The 23,115-nt window shown below is 51.7% G+C and overlaps 1 protein-coding gene across 1 annotated transcript in view; it reads left to right on the top strand.

The window, feature by feature from the left end:
• Nfasc (neurofascin) overlaps positions 1-23,115 on the top strand; it is a 168,750-nt gene that overhangs the window by 132,327 nt on the left and 13,308 nt on the right. Inside the window, exons 17-27 of the mRNA XM_052200479.1 lie at positions 884-985; positions 1,320-1,517; positions 2,948-3,018; positions 4,501-4,723; positions 6,507-6,622; positions 8,723-8,927; positions 10,056-10,178; positions 11,092-11,265; positions 13,401-13,415; positions 18,132-18,368; positions 22,001-22,117. Of these exons, the coding sequence (XP_052056439.1) occupies positions 884-985; positions 1,320-1,517; positions 2,948-3,018; positions 4,501-4,723; positions 6,507-6,622; positions 8,723-8,927; positions 10,056-10,178; positions 11,092-11,265; positions 13,401-13,415; positions 18,132-18,368; positions 22,001-22,117 (1,581 nt within the window). The remainder of the gene's footprint in view (positions 1-883; positions 986-1,319; positions 1,518-2,947; positions 3,019-4,500; positions 4,724-6,506; positions 6,623-8,722; positions 8,928-10,055; positions 10,179-11,091; positions 11,266-13,400; positions 13,416-18,131; positions 18,369-22,000; positions 22,118-23,115) is intronic.

Genomic DNA, 23,115 nt, shown 5'->3' with positions numbered 1-23,115 from the left:
AACTGTAATTTTGCAACCTTTATGAGTCCTAATGTAAATATCTGTTTTTTCCGGTGGCCTAGGCTACCACTGTGAAAGGGTTACTCGGCCCCCCACAAAGGAGCTGTGACCCACGGGTTAGGAACCACTGTTCTAGGTCCTCCTAGTAACCAGCCAAAATACGGAAATAGCCGGTTCAGGGAGGTAAAATGTGGGAGAAAGTTGTCTGTCTCCATCCTGTGGCTGCACAACTTTCTTCTAAAACCAGGATGATGCTGACACTCACTAGAACACCATGTCCAACCCTCGCCCCTGAAATCTGCTTCCTTTACCCTGTGTGGAAGCCTGTGGCCCCTCTGCTCTGCACCCTCACCTAGTCCAGACTGAGTCTCCCACTGGGCCTGGCCTGTCTCAGGCCCTGCTCACTTTCCTGGTCTGTCAGCCCCGCTGCTCAGCAGTGCAGTGCTCTCCTGGGACGCTCCTGAGAGTCCCGGCATCCCGAAAGACAGGCAACTGTCATGAGGAGTCTCACACACACACACACACACACACACACACACACACACACGCACACACACAGTCCCCACTCCTCCCCACCAGCCTCCCTCAGGGAAGCAGCAGGTTTCCCCAAATGTGTGTGTTCTAAACGGTCCAGAGAAACAGGATGATTAGCCCCATTCCCTCTGTCCTACCTGATTCTCCTCATTCCTTCCTTCCACATATCTTCTTGGATCTCCCTTGTCTCCTGGAGGGAAGCGGGTGGTCCCTGAACTGGCTCCCCAGGGTGGGTTGGGGTTTGATGATGTGAACCCTCGGGGACTTGTCCAGGACTAGTACTACCCCAAGGAGAGGGACTGAATCTCCCTCAGGAGCTCCGAGTGACATCTTTTTCCTCTCATGCCAGGGCGGCCAGACCGACCCAGGGACCTAGAGCTCACTGACCTGGCTGAGAGGAGTGTGAGGCTGACCTGGATCCCAGGGGATGACAACAACAGCCCTATCACAGGTCAGCCCGGGCCTGTGCTCACCCCGGGGATGACAACAGCCCCATCCCAGGTCATCCTGGACCCTGTGCTCACCCTGGGGATGACAACAGTCCCATCACGGGTCATCCAACGCCCTGTGCTCCAAAACCAGAGAGTCTTGGACGAGGGCCCCCTAGTGTCCACTCCCACCTCTGCCTCATTACACAGGCATGGAGGCCTTGGTTGCCTCCTAAGTCTTGGGAAGTCCCTGTATCCTGGGGGAAATGACGAAGCCAGAGAGCAGCCGTGAAGAATGTGCTCTTGAAGCCGGACTCTGTGGCTCCCAGAGCAGCTCTGTCCTCCTTGTTCATTCAGACTACGTCGTTCAGTTTGAAGAGGACCAGTTCCAACCAGGGGTCTGGCATGACCACTCCAAGTTCCCAGGCAGTGTCAACTCAGCCGTCCTCCATCTGTCCCCATATGTCAACTACCAATTCCGAGTCATCGCTGTCAACGAGGTCGGGAGCAGCCACCCCAGCCTTCCGTCCGAGCGGTATCGCACCAGCGGGGCACGTGAGTGCTTGAGCCCTGGGTTCCCTGAGTTCCCACTGACTCAGCCCAGCTCCCAGCCATGGGGACCTGGCAGCTTACTTGCCTTTCTAAGGCCTAGCGTCTTCACCTCTGAAACAGAATGATGACAACACAGACATCTCGGGGCTGTGGAGAGGACCCCCTTTAAAAAGACGGGGAGATAGCTTAGCGGGAAGAGGCGTACGCTGCCAAGTCTCATGACCTGAGTTTGATCCCTGGTCCCCAGTGGATGGAAGGAGATGACTGAATCCCTAAAGTTGTCCTCAGGCCTTAGCATGCACTATGGCATATGTGAAGCTACACATGCATACACTAAATAAAAAAATAAACAAATAAATAGCTGTAATGTAGAAGAAAGTATGTCTTGGGGTCCAGAAAGATAGTTCAGTTAATAATACACTTTCTGTGAAGCTTGAGGACCTGAATTCAATCCCCAGGATCTATGTAAATACGGGCCTGGTGACACCTCTCTGTCATCCTAACAATGGAGGAGAAGGAAGCGTCTCTGGGGCTTACTGGTCAGCCACTGTCCCTGAATCAGTGAGTTCTGGGTAGAGTGAGAGACCTGTATCAAAAAAGACAGTGGAGAGTGATTGACAAAGACACCCAGTATTGACCCCTGACCCCCACACAAGTGCACACACAGATGCACATGAAAGGAAAGAATAGAAAACACATGTCAGGCACTTACTGTGGTACCCATCACACAATAAGCACGCAGTAAATCTTTTTTTAAAAAAAGATTTATTTATGTATATGACACTGTAGCTGTCTTCAGACACACCAGAAGAGGGCATCAGATCTCATTACAGATGGTTGTGAGCCACCATGTGGTTGCTGGGATTTAAACTCAGGACCTCTGGAAGAGCAGTCAGTGCTCTTAACCACTGAGCCATCTCTCCAGCCCCAACACAGAGTAAATCTTAACTGTCCTTTTTATTATTGTTAATGATTCTTAATCTGCTTGCAGCAGAGACATCCTTAAGAATACATATAATCTGGTATGTTATATCATATTTCTCTGAGTAACACACCAAGATAATGGCCAAGTTTATGCGATCACACCAGCTCATGGAGGTAGAAATGCTTAGCCCAAAACATTAAACATTAGGATAAGCCAGCATGTCACAAAGCCATACTCAGTGATGATCTGTGAAGGGAACAGCATACAGAGTTACCGCAATGGCCACCTGCAATGTGGAAAACTTTGTGATAAGCGCTAACTCGTCACAGGATTACACTGAAAAGAAATTAGCTGTTTTGGGCATGCAAGTCTTAACCAGGAAGACATGGCACACATGGCAGAAAAAGAGTTAGGAGCTGAGAAGAGCCAGAGCCCAGAAGGGGCCCAGTTAGGTGGGGGGCGTGGTCAGGCTCAGGTTGGGTTTCAGCTTTATCTGTTTGGATTCCAGCCCCTGAATCCAATCCCAGTGATGTGAAGGGTGAAGGGACAAGAAAGAACAATATGGAGATCACGTGGACGGTGAGTGAGCGCACCTCCCCACACCAGCCCCCAGAGGGCACCCAGGAGCCCCCATTCCTCACTCCCCTGGTGCCATGGTGTGCCTCAGTCTAACTCAGTGGCTTTCAACCTTCCTAATGCTGTGACCTTTTAACACAGTTCCTCACTATTTAATCCAGTGACTCTCCCAACCATAAAATGATTTCTGTTACTACTCCATAGCTGTAATTTTACTACTGTTATGAATCAAACGTGATTATCTAATATACAGGATGCCTGATATGTGACCTCTGTGAAAGGTGTTTGACACCTCCCCACCCCCAGGGGATTGCGACCCACAGGTTGAGAAACGCTGGTCTAACTCGTGGGGGCCACTGTCCTCTGAGAACCAAGCTAGTCAGAATTGAGCATTCAGAAATCAAACAGAACAAGTGTCTAGGAGCAGGGGTTTAGAACAGAGATGAGAGCAGAGGTCACTAAATGTCACAGGCCACCAATCTAGCAAAATTCATTGAGAAAGCCAACAAATTCGAACAGTTTGATTTTGAAGGCAGGATCTGGGCTTTAGGAGAAAAAGGCATGCAGATTGTCAACACCAGGCTTGACGGTGCGCTGGCTCTGTGCAGTGGGTTGTTGGAGGCTCTGGAACCATTACAAAGTCCAGCTCCTTTCTACAGCATGGGCAAGGGTGACCCGGAAGGTCATCTTCCCTCTTCAGCCAAGCCCCCTTAATACCCCTACCAAACTAAAACTGGGATATATGTTTTCAAACTGACTGTTCCTAAACCACTCCCAGGATTAAAATTGGAAAATACATCCACTCAAGTGGCACGGAGCCGCTGCCGTGAGGAACGACCCCAGAGATGTGTCACTCACTCCTCAGAGTCACCGTTAGCCCTGTCACTCTGAGGCCCGTGCCTCCAGCATCCTTGGCCAGCAGCTTTGGGCTGAACCTGAATTCTGGACGGCTCGTCTGTGGCTCTGTGTGGCGAGCATTGGGAACTTGGTTCCTGAACCAGATCGTTAGGACTAATGGGTTTCGGTCGTCCTTAACAAGCACTGATGTATGGCAAAGGATATATGGATTTGGCAGAACTATACTCAGTTCTGGACTTTCGGTCTGTAAAAGAGCCGTTTGGTTAGGGCAGACTCTTTCTGACTCCAGAGATCATGATTGTCAGTCTTTGACTCCCCACTCCTTCTGTCTTAGGAGGAAGTTTGCCCAAAGTAAAGCCTTTTGCTCCCGATGCACCTGCAGTGTGGGTGGTGCTTTGCAGTCAAGTGATCTGCTGAGGCTTTTGTCATTGGAAATCTGGGTGCCGCAGAGTTCGCATGATTTTAGGCTCCTCGGGGAGTCAGCAGAGGCGGGGCGCCATCCCCTGCACTGCAAAGGAGCTGGCAAGGCAAGCCTGGGGAGGGTGGCGCAGATTAAGAGGGCAAGCCGTGGGTGGCTTTACCAACACCCCGTCCGCCCTGTCTGCCTGTCCGTCTCTCCTCACCCAGCCTATGAATGCTACCTCTGCCTTTGGCCCCAACCTGCGCTACATTGTCAAGTGGCGGCGGAGAGAGACCCGAGAGACTTGGAACAATGTCACAGTGTGGGGTTCTCGCTACGTGGTGGGGCAGACGCCTGTCTACGTACCCTACGAGATCCGAGTCCAGGCTGAAAATGACTTTGGGAAGGGCCCCGAGCCTGACACCGTCATCGGGTACTCGGGAGAAGATTGTGAGTATTGACCCACCTCCCTCCCCAGACAGGACCCTCACTGCCAGGCTATATGTGGCACTCTCACGGGATGAGAAACTCAGGATGTATTATGGGAGGGCAACCAGTCCCCAAGAGATAGGGTTTCCCTACCGTGACCTGGGCTGTGAAGCACCTGGTAACGTTCAGGAGGAGAATTGTCTTTTGGATACATCCCCTTAGCCCAATACATAGTCCAGTCCAGTGCTGAAACTTTACAACTGCAAAAAAAAAAAAAAAAAAAAAAAAAAAAAAAACAGAGTCTAGAGACAACCCTTTCAAGGATTCTACAACAGAAAATGTCATGCTTGAAAAAAAGAATTCAGGTCCCCAGGTCCCCAGATCCCGAAAGGTTGCTTTACCGCCAAGCGTGCTTGCTGGCACCAAGAAAGGCTTTAGACCTACCATTTGAAAGAGCTATTTAGATGCTCCAAGGAATCAGGGCAAAGGCTAGGCACCCAAGGCAGGGCACAGAAGTGAAGTCTACAGAGCACTAACTAGAGTCTTCCTGGCCCACCCTCTGCCAAGTATCCCAACACTGTTCCTGGCCCTCGGAACTGAACTCGAAATGGGATGTTCTTAGGAAGTCAGCCCTGGGCACATCAACACTCTAGACCTGTATGTGAAGGCGTGTGCCCGGCCTCCGTGTCTCGTGTTTCAGCATCAAACCCACAACTTGTGGGCAAAGAAGAGCTTTGGCAGAGTCAACCGGACTCAACAGCTGGGTCTGGGTCTGAGTCTGGGTCTGACTCTAGAAGAGATTCGGGGATTGGTGGGGAGCAGAAAGAAGGGCCGAGAGCAGATCTCACTAGGAGTGCACACGGAAGGCGGGACTGGGCTCCAGGGGAGGTCAGTGGTCCATGATGGTGAGGAGGGAAGCTGTGAGGATCAAGTCCCAGAAGCAATGATGGATTGGGCCCACTGGAAATGAGCAGAGGGGCCCCCAGCCAGTCCCACCTCTACACGGATGACACTTTTCGACAGGAGTCTAGGGGGGCTGCCAGGCAGTGAGTGTGACTGCAGACTTCCTGGATGACCCCATGGTTTCTGCCCTGTCCTTCCACTCTGGGCCCTGTGCACCCACCCCTGCAGCCGCTTCGCTTTGGTTGCAGAGCCAGGGTCACAGTGGGAGCCATGTTCCTTTTCTGATCAAAATTGGGCCATTTTCTTTTTACAGATAGTGTTTCTATTGGTACACTCAGAATTGGTTATTGATCATTTTTTTGAAGAGTATTCAAGGAGAGCCCTAAGGTCTCTGAGCCTCCTGAGGGCTAACAAGAACTTGTGATTTCCCTTTGAGCCTCAAAGGGGCAGGGGACACATGAGTCACCACTGCTTGTGAGTATTGTCTCAAGCTGTGGCTCTGGGTAGGGGATCTGACAGAGGAAGGAGGGCAGCACTGCCAGCCTGCAGCCCAGCAGAGCTAGGGGAAGCAATGTGCACTCCCCTTTACTTCCACCCTGGCACTGCCTGTTGGCACCTCCTATTGACCAAACTCCTCAAGGAAAGTTGGCACCTTGAGGAAATGGTACTCAGCTAACAAGGTCCAGAAAGAGCAGTGGGAACAGGTAGAGAGTGGAAAGGGAGTTAGATGACCCCTGCACTTGGGGGCCACAAATCATTGCTCTGGTCACCTGGATTGTCACCCTTTGTCCTAAGACTTCACTGCTGCCTGGAGTACCCAGAATATAGTAGAGTAGGGGACCCTAGAGTCCAAGAGCCAACCTTGCCTGTTTAACCAGCTCTCTGTCCCCATACATTACAGATCCCAGGGCTGCGCCCACTGAAGTTAAAATCCGAGTCCTGAACAGCACAGCCATCAGCCTTCAGTGGAACCGAGTCTACTCTGACACGGTCCAGGGCCAGCTCAGGGAGTACCGAGTGAGAAGGCCAGCCCCCAGCCCCACCTAACCGCCTTCTTGCTAACCAGGGGAAGGGGTAGCAGCCACGGTGTGTAGGGGATCTAAAGGGAACCTTAGGAGTACTCGTGGAATCTAAAGTTGATTCAAGATGATTTACCCAGCGGGGAACATATACATGCATACATATATTTATGTATATTACGTATCACTTATCAACAGGGATCTGTTCTGAGAAATGCATCACTAGCTAGTTTTGTCATTGTGCCAGCATCACGGCGCATAGTAAGACGAACCTAGCTGGTATAAGCCAGTTCCTCAGCAGGGCAGCTTACTGCCGTCAACACACACAGCAAGCGTAAGGTGTGCAAGGCTGTGGCCAGTGCAATGTTGAAAACTGTTTTACAGTAAGCTGCATTTTCCAAATAGGATAAAAAATGCAGGGCCCAGGTATAGCTCAGAGGACTTGCCTAACATTCGTGAACCTGGGTTCCATCCCCAACACTCCAAAAGCAAAATAGCAACATAGATGGTATTATAAACATGTACCCCAGTAATCTAAGGATGATGAGCACCAAGCAGTACAATTGCATTGCTGTTTGTGACTGGCGGCCCAGTAGACCTTTGTACACAGCACCAACATGACCATACATGTAACACTCTGTAAAGTGACGTCATGATAGCTACAATCATCACTCGATGGAAGAATCATATGGGATTGGACTCTTACTAACAGGAACACCATACAGCTCACGCCTATAGGAACACACATGGTGTACTGAAAGGCCAAGCTTGGCTAGAACTCCCTAGGAGGGGGCTGGGTTTCAGCAGGGACTGCAGAGCACACATGTCTGATATTCATATGTGAACAGACATGCATATCTTCATGTGTATAACCGTAGCACCCCTGAGCTGCTCCCTTTTCCTCAGAGGCTCCTGCTGAGCTGTCTGCTTCCCCGGCCTGGTTGCAGAAAGCCACACTAACAGGCAAAACCACTAAAGGGATATAAGCTGCCTCCCTGTCACCTCAGCCAACTCTGCTACCTGACTCCAAAGACCCTGGCCTCTTGTGCTTTAAGCCCAGGAACAGCTTGTGCCAAGTCACATGTGCTCAGAGGGCTGGACTGAGGTTGTAGGGAGAAGTGACCCAGGCCTTTTCCTCAGGAGAGTAGCTGCATTTCAGCTGGCTGGGCAGTGTGGGTGACAGAGCATGGGTTCCCCCTGAGTCTGTGACTTCAGAGGTCATGAGTTGGCTGATGGACAGCTGGGGACACCCAGATGGGGGTCTGTCCCTTCTTGGAACTTGGCAGTGAACTAAAGAAAGGAAGGCCAGGTGCCCCTGACCTAGCTCCTCCCCAACAGTTAACTTTTAACCCTTAACCTGCTGACCTGGAGATTTGTTCTTACTGAAGTACTCATCAGTCTCCATAAGACTGGATTTCCTCACCACTTTGCTGGCGACACTGCTGTGACATGTTGTCCCATGGCTTCCTACCACTGCTAACAAGACCTTCGCCATACCCTTCACCTCTGCCACCTCCAAGGCCACCCTTCCCATCCAAGCTCGGCTACCTACACCCCTGTACCCTACTGACTTGGGCGTGTGTCTGCCATCTGAAAGATCGTCAATGGTATGTGAAGAAATCGCTTGGCTTCCAAGAATTAATTCAACCATTGTTCATATACGTCGACCGTTTGGGACAACCTGCTCCTTGTGTGCCCACCCTCTGTCTCCCTAAACTGTACTAATCCAACTGAAAGCAAAATGGTCTTGAGCACCAGCACAAAACTTTCTGTGCCAGGATCCCTGGTTCACATTTATGGTTGTGGCGTGGACTCTCCCTGTACGACATGTTACCCGGCTGGGATATAGTCTCCAAAGATGTGGTGGCGTGGCTCCAAAGATTGGTGAAAATTTTAACCTTGTTTCATGTTCAGTGTTATTCTATTCATGGTCGGGACCCTAAGGCTGTCCTGCTGTCCTATCCTGAATGGGGAGGATGAGGTCATCTGAAACTGAGAACAGCCTGTACCAAGCAAAGACAGGACCGGTCACTACCACCACTAACCACTAACCTGGCCTTGCTGCCTAGCCGCTGACCAGCCTGCCTCTGTCTCAAAGGCTTACTACTGGAGGGAAAGCAGTTTGCTGAAGAACCTGTGGGTGTCTCAGAAGAGACAGCAGGCCAGCTTCCCTGGTGACCGTCCCCGGGGCGTGGTGGCTCGCCTGTTCCCCTACAGTAACTACAAGCTGGAGATGGTTGTGGTCAATGGGAGAGGTGACGGACCTCGAAGTGAAACCAAGGAGTTCACCACCCCGGAAGGAGGTAGGTCTGACCCGCAGCTCTTCAACATGGGTTTGGACAAGGGTAGTGCCACCGGTGAGTTTGGAGCGGCATGGTTTGACATGGACAGCCAGGGGGACCTCGGCAAATGGATAGCCAACACCGACGTGACCCACCCTCACAGAGACTTGTTTATCAAGAGATCTGTGCAGCGTGCCCATGGCATTCCAGACAGAAGCTATGAGACTGGCTGTGGCACATCCTCTGAGGAGAAGGCGTATGTGCATCTGACCATTTTGATGTCCTGCTTACCAGCACCTAAGACGCTGCAAGCCTCCTCCACAGCATCAAGAAACAGTCCTGGGAAGTTGGCCTGTGTGTATAGAGTACTGCCAAGTGTCACCCCAACCTCCTGAGGGTTTGTGGTTTGATATAACCCTGGGCTCCAGATGTCTACAAAGTTCTGTTACCACCTTGGTTCCCTATCAGTTTTTATCCACTTGGCATGAGTTATGCCTTCTGTTTCTCCTCCCTCCCTCCTTAACTGTTTCCTATTTTTCTTCTCTTCCTCCTCTCACATCTCCCTTGTTCATCCCTCTTGTCTTCTTCTATCCCCGTCTCTCCCTCCTTCCTCAGTTTGGTTCCTATCACCAGTCTTCTCCCCATCGCCCAACCCCACCCCTTTCCAGGTGCTCTGCCCTGCGTCTCTATCTCCTCCCCGATAGAGCTCGGATCCCCAGCTGAGAAGCTGGGGCCTGCTGCTGCAGCCAGTGATGAGAGCCCTTGGCCGGGGGACTGGGAACTGTACCCTTGCCACAAGACAGTTGTATGATTGGTTCCCTGCCTGGGAGTGGCTCTGTGGTTTGGAGGTATATTTGCAGGATTGATGCCCCCTAATTTGTCCCAATGCCAGGGTAGCTGCTAAAAGCAAACTCACTTGACTTCCCCCCCCCCCCAGTTCAACAGCAGTCGCTGAGCCCTTTGGCTTTATACCAGGTGAAAGTGCATGCCAGGCAGGCAGCAGGCTCTGCCCCCGAGGAGCTAGGGCCGGGTTCAGCAGTAGTCCAGCACAGGGATACCTACGGTCACGCCTTCATGCCTGTACTTTGTTTTCTGTGTTCTCCTCATCCTTCCTGCCCTCACCTCCTGACTCCCTCCTCCTTCCCCAAGTACCCAGTGCCCCCAGGCGTTTCAGAGTCCGACAGCCCAACCTGGAGACCATCAACCTGGAGTGGGACCACCCAGAGCACCCCAACGGAATCCTGATTGGATACACTCTCAGATACGTGCCCTGTATGTTCTGTGTTTCTGCTCTCTCTCAATCAGATGCAACCACAAACCGTTTCTCACTAGTTTCTTGAGGAGTGGAGATCGGAAGCTTATGGGTGCAGAGGGCATTGCGTAGGAATGAGAGCTCTAAGGGAGAGCCCCCCATAAGTCAGGGAGCAGGCAGGACCCAGGCCCGGCTCTTCTTACACAGCCCCACCTGCAGGAGGCAGCAAAGGGAATTCTAACTAGGGGGACAGTCCCAGCCCTCCCGGAGCTTATAGTCTCCAACACCTACAAGTCTAAACAGGAGAGTTCCTCTCTCACCCCATCAGCCTTCTATCTGATGGGCAAATGGTGTGTGCACAGGCATCTGAGGATGCTCAGGAGTCTCCAGACAGGAACAGGGATGTCATCACACTCCAAAAATGTCAAGACATCTAGTGTAGACAGTGCTGCCCCTCTCTGGGAAGCTCAAAGGGCCAGTGACCTGTTATTTAGCAGTGTGTCTTCCATGCTGTTCGGAATTGATCTCTGGACCTGACCCTTCCTCTCCTGTATCGAAGAAAGTGATCTTTTACAAAAGAGGCCGTTGCAATCAAGGCCCTGGGGAGTTTCCCTGGTTCTATTTGGACAGAAGAAAAGAATTCCAAAGATTTGACCTTGACAGAAGGCTTGGGAAAGTGTAAACTGACCTTTTAGAATTGACCACGTGATTTCAGGAAGCTAGAGGCACTGGGCTCAGTGACAAATGGAAGGAAGCCCTCAGTACTTATAATGGGAGGTCCCAATGGGAGTGTGTGTGTGGGTGCCCAGCACCCTGCCTTTAAACCAAAGCTTGAATATTTCTAGGCAGGGGCCCCGTTCCCCTTCCAGAAATTCCAGACTCTGTCTTATAACCGGGCAGGGACTAAGCCCCGCCCCCCGCCTCTCTCCCCAGTTAATGGAACCAAACTGGGAAAGCAGATGGTGGAAAACTTCTCTCCCAACCAGACCAAGTTCTCGGTGCAGAGAGCAGACCCCGTGTCGCGTTACCGCTTCTCCCTCAGTGCCAGGACGCAAGTGGGCTCTGGAGAAGCAGCCACGGAGGAGTCCCCAGCACCTCCAAATGAAGGTAGGTTTATGGTGGCAGTCCTTAGAGTAAAAGGCCATAGCTAATCTAGACACCAAAGGAAACACACCAGAAACTGTATTTGGCCTTCCAGGGAGGAAGGGAAGTGAGGCCTGCAGGAGATAGCCTGTCTTGGGTGATAAGAAATATCAGTACTGCATCAGGAAAACTCATCATTCTTAGATGTACAGGCAGACTGGCCCTCCATTTTGTCTTGACTTGATCAACTACTTATCCACTGTCCATCCTCGCAGGGGAATAAGAAAGGACATGTGAGGTGAGAGGCAATCAAGGGGACATGAGAAATAGCAATCCGGATGAACCCCAAAGAGTCAAACTGCTCCTCTACTGAGGGAGGCAAGAATATTACTGAGAATTCTCCCTAAGGACTCTGGGAACATCCTGTCTTTGGCCAAGGACATATAGAGCTAAGGAGATAGGGTAAAGTGCTTGTCTGGATCAAGAGTAGAGCAGGACATATGTTCTCCATTTGCAACATGAGTAAGATGAGGTATCTGGTTGCAGAGATGTGGGAGCTGGGAGCAACTTTTTGCAGAGCCAGTTTCACAAAGAACAAGTAAACTCAGTCAAGGCCAGTCCCTACCACTAAGAATCCCAAGCCAGAGCTGCGCCTGACCTGAGTGTACACTAGAAGGCGCTCTCGGCTCATTTGAATGCATTGCTCGGTTCATTGTAACCTCCCCAAAAATTGGACTGCAAAAGCCTCAACACTGGGAGCGCCTTATAAATGGTGAGCACCCATTACCTCTCCAGAGATACAATAGTCTCTGCAACAGCCTTTTCGGGGGACCCACCCACACGTACCAAGGCTGACACTATACCCGAAGCAAGGGACATAAAGATAATAGGAAGTTCACAATGTCTAGAGGCATCCTCAAGAATGTCTCCTTGTCTTTCTGCCTGAATGAAGGTGCTGCCAAGGGCAGGAAGTTTAGGGAGATTCAATATGTAAGGGGATACCAAAAAAGCGATGTGAGCAAGTATCCCTGGGACTGTCCCATGATCGTGGCTAGTGCCTGACTCCCATGTGGTCCTGTGGTCTGATCCGGACCCAGATGGGCTCTTGTGACCATTCTTATTTATCCTCTGTCCTGGGAGAGCACTGTGCTTCGTAGGGGGACTGTCAGGTCCTGCCACCTCAGCTCAGTATTCTTGTATAGCTATGGCAGCCGTTGGGAAAGGACTCTCGGTCCTGTGTCCCTCTCTGGTCTCCTAGATAAGGAGTAGTCAGACAAACTCCCGACCCTGGTGTTCTCTTCCAACCCCTGAACGTTGAGGGAATTGATTAGGGCTGGTGGGATCTGTTACCAGAGACTGTCAGATTATGGTACAGTCTCTCTGTACTTCTAGACATGGCCAAAAAGCCTCTCATCCCGGCTCAGGACAGCAGACAAAGCCCCTTTGTCCAACCCCAGTGACCATGATGGGAAATTCCTGCAACTCCAGAAGACAAGAGAACGTTTTGGATTTGTGGAAATTTTCAGAGATTTGTTCTAGAGCTCTCAATCATATTTGCATTCCTTATTTCATGAAGTACAATTAATGGGGGAAACTGAGGCAGCAGAAAACCAGGTCAGGTGCTTTCAGAGCTCCAGGGCCTTCAGCGTCATCATACTTTGAAGGAATGACCTGGGAACAGCCCCTCACTCACTACTACCTAGCATCATGCAGGTGCTCTTTTTGCCTAGAATTGCCTGCTCCTGTCCAACCTGCATCTTCATCCTCATTTCCTGGCACCACAGAGGGCCACTTAACCCAGCCAGGGCAGGACGAATCCTTGGGGAAAAAAAGTTGGAATGTTACACTTTGCCTGCACTGTGCCTGCAGGCACCTCTTATATAGCAAGCCCTCGAATATGGGTAGAAACGTAATGTGTTAGAAAGGTCTCCAAGGCCCAGATGGGACAACAGGAACCCGCCTGGCTCCAGTGGTGTTGAGCATGACTCCCTGAACACTACTTAGCATCCTCAGAGTCGCATCTAGCGCCTGCCCATACCCCTGGCGTCGGGCTTGAGCCAGGCCCTCTGCTCTCTTCTGTGGTCTCACCTATGCTGTTTTCTCTTCCCTCTCATCCTCTCTCCCTCTCTCTCTGGCCATCTTGGGTGCTGTGTCTGAAGCTACTCCGACTGCAGGTATTGTACCATCCTAGAGGTAACGGGCATGGCACGGGGCAGTGCAGATGGAGCCCATGCTGGCCAGAGTCCAGCGAGAGAAAGTGACGCAGGCTAAAAAGCATGCTCCAGCCTCACCCTTTCAGTGGGGAAGCCAAACCTGAGAGGAAGGTGTTTAGAGAGCTTGACTAGAGAACGAGAACGTGCTCTCTCGTCTCACATAATGCTTGTCCCTATGACGGAGGCTGGCTCGGAAGGGCTCTCACATGTAGAACCCTCTGAAGCCGAGAGAAAACCTATTGTGGCCACCCGAGCCTTGCTGGACCTGACATCTCTGATCATAGAGATGGCTCTAGAAGGTGTGCTATAGAGGGAACAGCAGGCTCCTAGCTCTGGTGATGCCATGGTCTCCTGAAAGGGTGAGCACACCGTGCATGTTGGCCTTTGCATGCTGCATGGGGAGACCCAGCGCCATTCCACCAGCTAGTGTATGTTCCAGTCAGTGAGAATAAGCAAGCGTGTCTGTGAGTGAGACCAGGGCTCCAGGGCTTGGAGCCCTACTGTGTGTCAGGGATTGATGGCCTTGACTCCGGGAACGCAGTTCCTCAGTATTCAGTATGGAGATAGCCCTTCTCCTTTGGGGTCAGGAGCTGGGCAGGTGGGTCTGTGTTAAAGCCAACCTGCTAACAACTTTCCCTTTCAGTGCTCATGTTGGTGGTTTGACAGCCATCAAAGCTCTACCAAGGGCTGCTCTCAAGTCAGGGGAGCTAGCGCTGCCTGGGTTCCTAGTCCTCTGAGCTTGAATTTTCTCACGAGTTAGGAGCTGAGGGCAGAACGCCCTGGGCATTACAGCATAAAGAAACAAACTTTGTGAAGACACACCTTCAGGTGAGGGAATCAGGAGCCAGGCAGGAATCCGAGCTTGCTCTGTATTTCCTAGCTCACTTGGTTTGCTCCCTACTGACGCCAGTTTATTTCCACCCTCTGCTTCCTACGCTGACTCTGCTTCTGTTGCATATCCCTCTATGGTTTCATGTTTTGCCAGCTAGATCCACCAGTAATAAGAAGCCACCATGCTTCCCTACCTCAGCCTTCTTCCTCCTACCCAGTAACCAGGCCAGCCAGCTGGGCCAGTGCTACACCCACAAGCCCTCTTCCAGGATGTGAGACACAGGCGTTGTCCAAGGCCTGGGGATCACAGAGCAAACCATTCTTGCCATGCTAGAGGGAGGGTCGCCCTATCTTCCCGGCTCATGTGTGAGTCTCTTCCACAGTGGAGATAAGAGGTACTTGGGGCAAGTCCACTCAACGCTCATTCTCTGGCCAAGCATCTTCCTGTCTTCTCTCCTCATTGGGCCCTCCAGACCCCATGTAGAGGATTCAGCAGTGAGAAGTCTGCCTCATTCAGAGGGCAGTCTGTGCAGCCCTCCTGTGAGCTGCAGTTGCAAGGAGAAGTGTCACTCCAACTCCCCCTCCACGTCCTCCTTCCAATTTTAAAAGATCTAAACTCGGCACGCCGTGCAGAATGGGCCCAGGGTCTCTGCTGTCAATCAAGCGTGTTTCCCAGGCACCAACTTCCACATGACACACAGGGAAGGGCAGATTGTACTTTTTGGTAACTGAGACAGACATGCCAGTTATATCAGATGTTGTCAGCTTTGCATGCACAACACCTTCTGGGGGAGTAGAGCGTGAGTCTATTCAAGGGGAGCTGTGTCCAGCCCTCCACCCTCTTTGTTCTCATCCTCACGAAGCCTCGTCACTTCCCCCAAGTTGATCAGTTCCTCTATCGCCCAACGAAGATAATCCCTCCCGTCCACCTGTATCTTCAGTCTGCTAGGATTGCTTCCCATCTGTCTAACAGTCTGCGACTTGGCTGGGGTAGTTTTCATGCCATGTGGACAATCTTGGAGCAAACACTCCATCTTGGAATGCCTGGAAGCTGTTCCTGTCTTTGACTCAGCTCAGAGCTGCAAATGTCGGGTGGGTAGCTGATGGAAGCTCAGCTCCGTGGCAGGTTTAGGACAACGAGAAAATGAGCAAGATGTGTCACCTCCCCATCGCTACACGGTGCTCCCCCCAAACGCTCAAGTCCTTAGCTGTGTGTGTCGCTTCCGTGGGGCCTGAGACAGTCTACAGCGTTGGCCTTCCCTATATTGGCAGACTCCCAGCTTCCAGATCCAGGCTTTCCTAAACGACCTCATGGCTCTCCCTAGGTTGTGATCACCAAGCAGTACCAGCCAGGGCTTTGTCCAGAATCACAGTTCCTGCTGTGGCTAGACACGACTTTTAGCCTAGAAATATGTCTGCCTACCCCGTGACCCCCCTCTGTTAACGCCAACCCCTCTTCAGGGCTCACCAGTCTTCCATCCTCTCCCCAACTCAGTCCCAGGTTAGAATGTTCTCACAGGCATGAGCAGTGCATAGTCCCCTTGTGAAAAGCTCATGCCCTTCCTGCCTACCCACCCCAGGCTTTGGATGGTTCTCTCCAGCTATGGTGCCTTTGCACTTGGCTTGCCCTCCCTGTATCCTGTGACCCTCCAACCTGGGTATAACAGACACAGCAATGAGTGTGTCAAGAGCATGCTGATTCACTGGCTGTGGCCTCGGGGGGTCTACTCTTTAGGGAACTCCATTGGGGACACCCCTGGGGGCTTCCAGTAGCTCCTGCCCTCTCTCTCCATTTCCACTTCTCACCTATACCCTGAAGCTCGCTCAGAGCCCAAGGGGAAGAACCCAGGAGCTGTGACCACAGAGAATGCCTTCCTTTATATGTGATCAGAGTGGCTGTCAGAGGAGATGTGAGTGTGTGTCCCTGTATGTTAAAGAATCAGTGTTCATAGGAGAACATTGAGGAAAATGGACTTGGACTCATGGGCCCTGGAAAATGTACAGCTCCTGTATCTGAAGGAAAGGAAACCCAGGTTCCTGGGCTATATGACAGGGTGAGGCAGTGACTCAAGTATTTTCTCATGACACCGTTTAAATAGTCATAGAAAAGAGGACCTTGTGAACCCATCATCTTCCAGAAAGTGCTAGAAAATGCATTATTCATAAAGAATTAAGCGAGAACTGTCTTGTGCAGAGTCTCTTCCTGTATCTCACTGTGGTTACGGTCATGGTGGATACAGACCCAGCCCTGAGATAGCTGATCTGCGCCTCATAGTCTCTCTGCTTTTCTGCTTGTGAATTCATGCTTCCACAGGCGTGTTGGTGGGTAGGATAAGCCAGTCCCGTCGCGATGAGTGCTAAGAGCACTGAGCGGACTCTCTGGCCTAGGGCTACCCTGGGTTTGAACAAGATGACCGGGAGGCTTCTCTCCTGCTCCCTGCCCCGCCCTGCCAGGTCCTCCTGGTACCTTCTTGATGCCTGAAAGTTGACTGAAGTTTGGGGAATACACTGTTATTGACTTTGGACTTCCCTTGGATTCTCTGAGACATAATGGATGGTCATCTAATCCATTTGGATTTTGGATACTTTGGGCTCAGTGATAGCTCTGCTTTTGCACATAGGGATGCTTCAGAGGCCCATGGAAGTAAAATAAACCACGTTCTGGTTGAAACATCTTAGGCTCAGGAGCCTGATTCTCCCAGGGAAAGCTCTCTGGCTTCCATCCCTGGCCTGGCCCTCTTCTGTGGGGATGGGAGATGCAGAGGGTATTATTTCTCAGGGTCTCGGAAGATTTGAGGCAGAATAGCATGTCACAATTTCTCAGAAGTTAAGGTTACGGTTCTTGTCTAAGTCTCTGCCTACTGCCAACACCAGAAGGTAGACAGTGGTCAGGTCATTAGCGGTGATGTGGCAGGAGAGACCACTCTGCTCTCTCTTGTTTGCCTGGTCATCCTTGCACTCTTAGTCCCAACAAATGCTGCCCCTCAGTAGCGTCCCGTTTGTTCGTTCAATAGAAGAACACTATGAAGAGGTGGCTGCATTGTGGACTAGGCCCAGGGGCCAACTAACTTGAAGAGTCCGCTTTAGATGGAAGCGGAGCGTGAGCCTGGCTGAGCATTGATGGAAGTTTCCGCAGAGAGGGAGCCTGGCACTCAGCTCCTTTGTCCTACAATTTGCATGCCTTTCTGCGGCTGGTAGGCTAAGGTTGCTAATCACAGACTACACTGTCATCCATTCTAGGTTCAAATATGAACAGGAAGGACTTGGGGTCTGTGGACCCTAAATATCCCAGACAGAAAGGCAAGAAGTTTAGGTTGGGGATGGGGGGGGAGCCATCAGTAAGCAAAGAAGGACAAGATTGGGGAGGGGGACAGAAAGCACAGAGAGATGGGGGGGAGGGGCCTTTGGAATGAAGAAGTGGGAGTGGCTGGCTGCTCTGAGTCCGTGGAAGCCTCCTCCCACCAGCTCCAGGGCTGGACCCACCTGGTATTTCTGAGATTCTGTAGGCGGTATGTGACCCACAGTTTGTGCCATCCCTGGGGTTCAGATGGTTCAGTGCGTGTGTCCTTTGACCACTATCCTGGTCCCTGGTTGAATGCATGCTGGGTGCTTCAAGCTACACAGACCATGAGAAGAAAATGAACCACACACCAGCTTCATTTTCTTCCTCTCCCATGGCTGTATGTTGGTTGCTTGGGTCCTGTGACCAGTGCGGATGCTTGGGGAGGCTTCTGACTTCAGAGCCCATCTTGCCACTGGGCTGCCTGTCTTGCACGTGGGGGCCGGATGTGCTAGCTGTGTGCTGCCAGACCAACCAGACTCGGTTGTTTCACACTTCCATCTTAGCTCCTCCCACATTGCCCCCGACTACCGTGGGTACCACAGACCTTGTGAGCAGTACTGATGCTACTGCCCTTGCTGCCACCAGTGAAGCCACAACAGTTCCCATCATTCCAACCGTCGTACCTACCACCGTCGCCACCACCATTGCCACAACTACTACAACCACTGCCGCCGCCACCACCACCACCACTACGGAGAGTCCTCCCACTACCACCACTGGGACTAAGATTCACGAAACCGGTATTGTGCACTGCCCATGTTCCTGGCCCCTCTGAGCCCACCTCCCAGCTTCCCCAGACAAACCCAGACTTCCCTGGCTGAGCGACGGGCTCCGGAGTGGCGATGACCAGACCAGCCCCGCCATGCTCTCTACCTTGCCCAGAGCACACATGGGTGGTCATTCACTACCCAGCACTCCGTAATGCTAATCAGATCTTCCACAGGGGACCAGGCTTCTCAGAGAGAATCCCAAGCGTATGCCGAGTAGTCAGCCAGGGACGGGTACTCAGGAAGTGAAGGTTCTAATGGCTGTGCGCCTGGCCCAGAGAACTGCTGGCTTCACCATGTCTGTCCACCTCTAGGGACAGAGGCCAGGAGGAGGATCAGGGAGAGGCTGCTATGCTATGCGGCTCTGGCTCTGAAACCCCTGTCCCACCCTTGCACCTCTGTCCCCAAGGACTCCTTGCAGGTATTGCTTTCTAAAAGTTAGAGCGTGCAGGAAATGGTGTTCCCGGGTCATGCCATGATGCCTAACTGTGCTTCACTGTTTTTCTATCACTCCTAAAACATGTACCTGGAGGGAAACTGCAAGAGTTGTAGGGATGGCCATCAGGGCCCCTGTGCTCCACAAGCCTGCTCTTTGAGCATCAAAAGATCCTTGGAGAATCCGACCATTTCTGTATCCTAAGCATATACCTTGTATTATCACAGAGTAGAGGATCTCTAACTTCCTGAGGCCAGGGGGCCAGCTATAAAAATAACACGAAGCAGCCAGAAAGACTTCAGGAAGTACCAGAACCCTCCCATTCCTGCAGAATCGTTAGATCCCGACCCCCAGTCTCCACAGCTTTTGCTTCCTGGGCAAGTCCCTCCCGCTGCCCAGTCTCACTGCCTCCCACCCACCTGCCTAGTAGCCTCTGACTGAGGTGGAGGCTGGACAGCCCTGTCTGTATTTGCTCAATTATGTGGTGTCAAGTGAGCTGTAAGCAGAGGCAGGTGAGTCACAGCTGAGCCCTTCAACCCTTGGAAAGGCTAGAGGTGCCATACTGGAATGTAAACATGGAGGTTCGGGGGGGGGGGGGGGTGATTCAACCCAGGTGAGGCCTTCTACTCAATCAGGTGCTACCATCTGTCACTGTCCTCTAGGGCGTAGTGAGGGATTTTCACTAGAGGGAGTCTTTTTGAATCCTTAAAGGGCTTCAATTCACAGTAGCGAGCCAAGCATCCTAACCTAGAAATGTCATTCTTACAGCGGGCAGGACTGACCCCCATGACTCACAGCCCAGGCGTAGACCTTGTCTGGAGCTGCAGAGGGCCTGGCCTCAGCCGCAGTCTTGTGACAGCTTGGGGACCACCGGGAAGTATCTCAGCTTCCAGGGAATCTTTTAAATGAAATTTCATCTTCATCTTGTCTTCTACCATAACATAAAAGGTTTCATAACTTTTCCTTTCGCAGGGCACCCATTGTGTCATCTTAGATGTGGGTGCTGTCCCCTAGCTCTTCTGTGCTAGGAACCATGCTAATCACGGCCTCCTTTTGACTTCACCTTGGGCCCCTCAGAGTTCACCTTGTGGGCTCCTCTCTTTTGAACACCCCAATTCTTACGCAGTCATCGTCCTGACCCTTCTGTATGGTCTCTGCCTCAAAATCACCGTGGTCTCCCATTGCTCTGGTTTTTTTCTTTTCTCTGTGTATATAATATGTGTGTGCGTGTTAGCATGTGTGAACACAGGTACATACATGACGATCAGAGAAAAGCCCTAACTATTGGTGCCAGCTTTCCATCTTATTTGAGACGGTCTCTTGTGGTTTGCTGCTGTACACACTGGGCCCGCAAACTTCACATTCATCTTTCAGCCTCCGGCCTCCTGGTCTGCAGTTACACACCCTTGTGTTTCTGTACTCAGCTTCTGTTTGGGCTTTGGGGATCCTACCTTAGTTTGACAGACTTGCTCGGCAAGCATTTCCGTCACTGCCTTCACTCCGGCCTCTGCTCAGCCTTTCCTAAGAGCACCCCAAACCTCATTGCCTTTGAAGGCATCAGATTTGACTCAGTATTAATTACCTTGAGAGGTCAAACCCTTTAGTGTAGAGATGTCAATGCTATGATTGTACAGGGTCCCGGGCTGAGGAGCAGGAAAGACCCCCAAAGTGGAGCTAATCAATTCCATTACTGCTACAAGAGCCTTGAGCTTCCAGGAAGAGGGAATCGGGAGAGAAGCCAGCGTGATCAAAATGGAACGTGGGGCAGAAAAGAAGCCTGTCTTCCCCCACTCCCGGGCAGCAGACCTTCTGCCGCCATTAGTGGAGCCTTTCTCGGGAGCCCTCACTTGACACACACTGTGTTCACCTGGGGCAACCTGACGGGATTGCAGTGGGGAAAAAACACTTCTTTGAAGTGAAAATCAGAAAATCTTTTATCACTTCCCCAGCCCCGCAGACTCCCATCACATCACATCTCGTGGCAGATAGATAATGAATAAATGCACCGTCAATACACTCTTTTCATTTATGTTTGACAACTGAGTCGGTGACAGTGCCCCGTTGCATTCTAATTAAATATACAGGAGCCACGCTTGTAAAGCCTTTGAACTACAAGCATCCAGGCTAGTCCTCTACTGCTAAGTCTTTGCTGGGAAATGTAGTAATCAGACTTCTGGGACGCCTGCATCGGGCGGCTGCCGCCCTTCTCCTGTATGTGGGGCTATGGTTTCAGACAGCTCTGTGGCTTTGATAAAGTAGTTCCCAGCCCCCAGGTGCTTGATAATTATTGTCCTCTTTGTTACGAGGAGATCGAGCCTCGGTGGCTCAGTGGCTAGGAAGCCAACAAGCAGGGTTCTAGTGTAGAGAACACCAAGGCGTGGATACCAAGGAAAGCTCATCATCTTTTGGTCGCATCTGGCTTGTGACAGGGATGTCAACTCTGACTCTACTAGGGACCCTGAAGTCGTAGGCCACACAGTACAGGCCATCAGGTACTCATTGATCAGAGGGCCTCAGGTCCAAGTCACCTGCCTGGAGTGGCATTCTCTAGCTTCAGGAAGCCAGGAGAGTTTGCCTGCATTTAGTGCCATCCTTACTGCCAGTCATTCTTCCATGATTTTTGGCGGTGCTAGGTGTGGAACCCACGTGCCCCGCAAGTACACTGCCACCGAGCCACACGCCGAGGAACATCGGTTTGATTTTTCAAAAGCAACTCCTCTTCTTCCTGTTGGAGATGCACAGCCTGCTCTCCGTGTCTGCTGGCGTCCTGACCACGGGGCCTGTTCCATTGCCTCTTCCCTTGCACTCTTTCAATCTATGGCAAGGAATCCAAAAACGGGAATAAAGTGGCATGACCGGAAGCCTACTCTTGTTCCTATCTTACTCCCATCTTGTGAGGTGTGAGAGATAACTTCCTGACCCCCTTCAAGTGCAGACAGGTCCCCTGGCTGCTCCTGTTCAGCCCTGGGTAGCTAACTACCTTCGGCTTGGCTATCAAGACTGCAGCCTGTAGCTCTGTTGGGCCGAGTGCACAGCCTTTCCCGACTCCTTCCTTTCCCAGCAGGCTCTGGGCATGAGTGAGAGTGTGCATGTATATGGATGTACCTCTCTGAGTCTCCCGTGCCACCTCTGTCCTCACCACTAACTCCTCTTCTAACCCGTCCGCCAGCCCCCGACGAGCAGTCCATTTGGAACGTCACGGTGCTCCCCAACAGTAAATGGGCCAACATCACCTGGAAGCACAATTTCAGGCCTGGAACTGACTTTGTGGTTGAGTACATCGACAGTAAGCATTGCTATGTGGGGTGGGGGTGGCGGCAGCGGCGCAGCGCTGGTGGGTAGCGGTAGATGCCCATTAAGGAGATCCTGTTGAACTCCCTCGGGCTTAGAAGCTTTTTTAGCCTAGCTTCATTTTAGCCTCATGAAATCGATCCCTACCAGAGATAGCGGAGGTGGAAGGAACAGCCTTGAGCAGAAGGGGACCTCTGAAGCCGTTAGCGGAAGCCTAGAGTTGCATGCATTGTGGAGGACCCGTGGACTGTGACCTGTGTCCACTCTTACCCAGAATAAGGATGCCGAGTCTCCTAAAGTGAACCTGGTCTCATTTCTGTATTGATCTGACTGAGACCCAGGGTGTTCTGATGGCTCTGCTGTGGCCCGGCCACAGAACTGAGCTGCAGACACACTCAGTGCCCAGACTAGTGGAAAGCAGCAGTCTCAGACCAGACAGCCAGTGGTTCACTGTGACCCATGCGCTCTATCAGAGCTTGGGATCAAAAGCTGGATGGACTGCAGATCGTGTTCCAAACATCTGCCCTCTCCAAGACAGGGCCCCTGGTCCTGCAGCGTGAAGCCCTCACCTCTCTCACATGGGCAAGAGCAATGAAGCCAGTACACCAGCCGGAAAAGGCAGCTGGGTTATTCCTTTCCCCACAGACTCTTAGGAGATGAAAGCCTGGCGCTAGGTTTTGTGGTCAGAGGAGGGCTTTAGAGCCTCAGGAGTCCCTATTTAGGTCTGGGTGTTCTCAGCTTCCTGAAACCACCATCCCCTCCCACAGCCCAGAGATGTAGATACTTTGTCTGATATGCCAGATTGCAATGTGGCAAAGAGTTGGAGAAGAACCCAAGAGTGGAGCGAAAGCCACCTCTATGTGAGATACTAACCATGTGGCATACTAACCAGCATGCTGGCCCTCCCAGAAAAACTCTCAGTCAGGAAGTGACTCACGTCCAGGCCTGCTCATACGCTTCAAGGCCGTGGCAGCCCATCTTGATACGCATAGT

Source organism: Apodemus sylvaticus, chromosome 12 (genome assembly GCF_947179515.1).
Source record: "Apodemus sylvaticus chromosome 12, mApoSyl1.1, whole genome shotgun sequence".
Lineage (NCBI taxonomy): Eukaryota > Metazoa > Chordata > Mammalia > Rodentia > Muridae > Apodemus > Apodemus sylvaticus.
The sequence above is the reverse complement of the archived record's forward strand: the minus strand, read 5'-3'. Positions and strand labels throughout refer to the sequence as shown.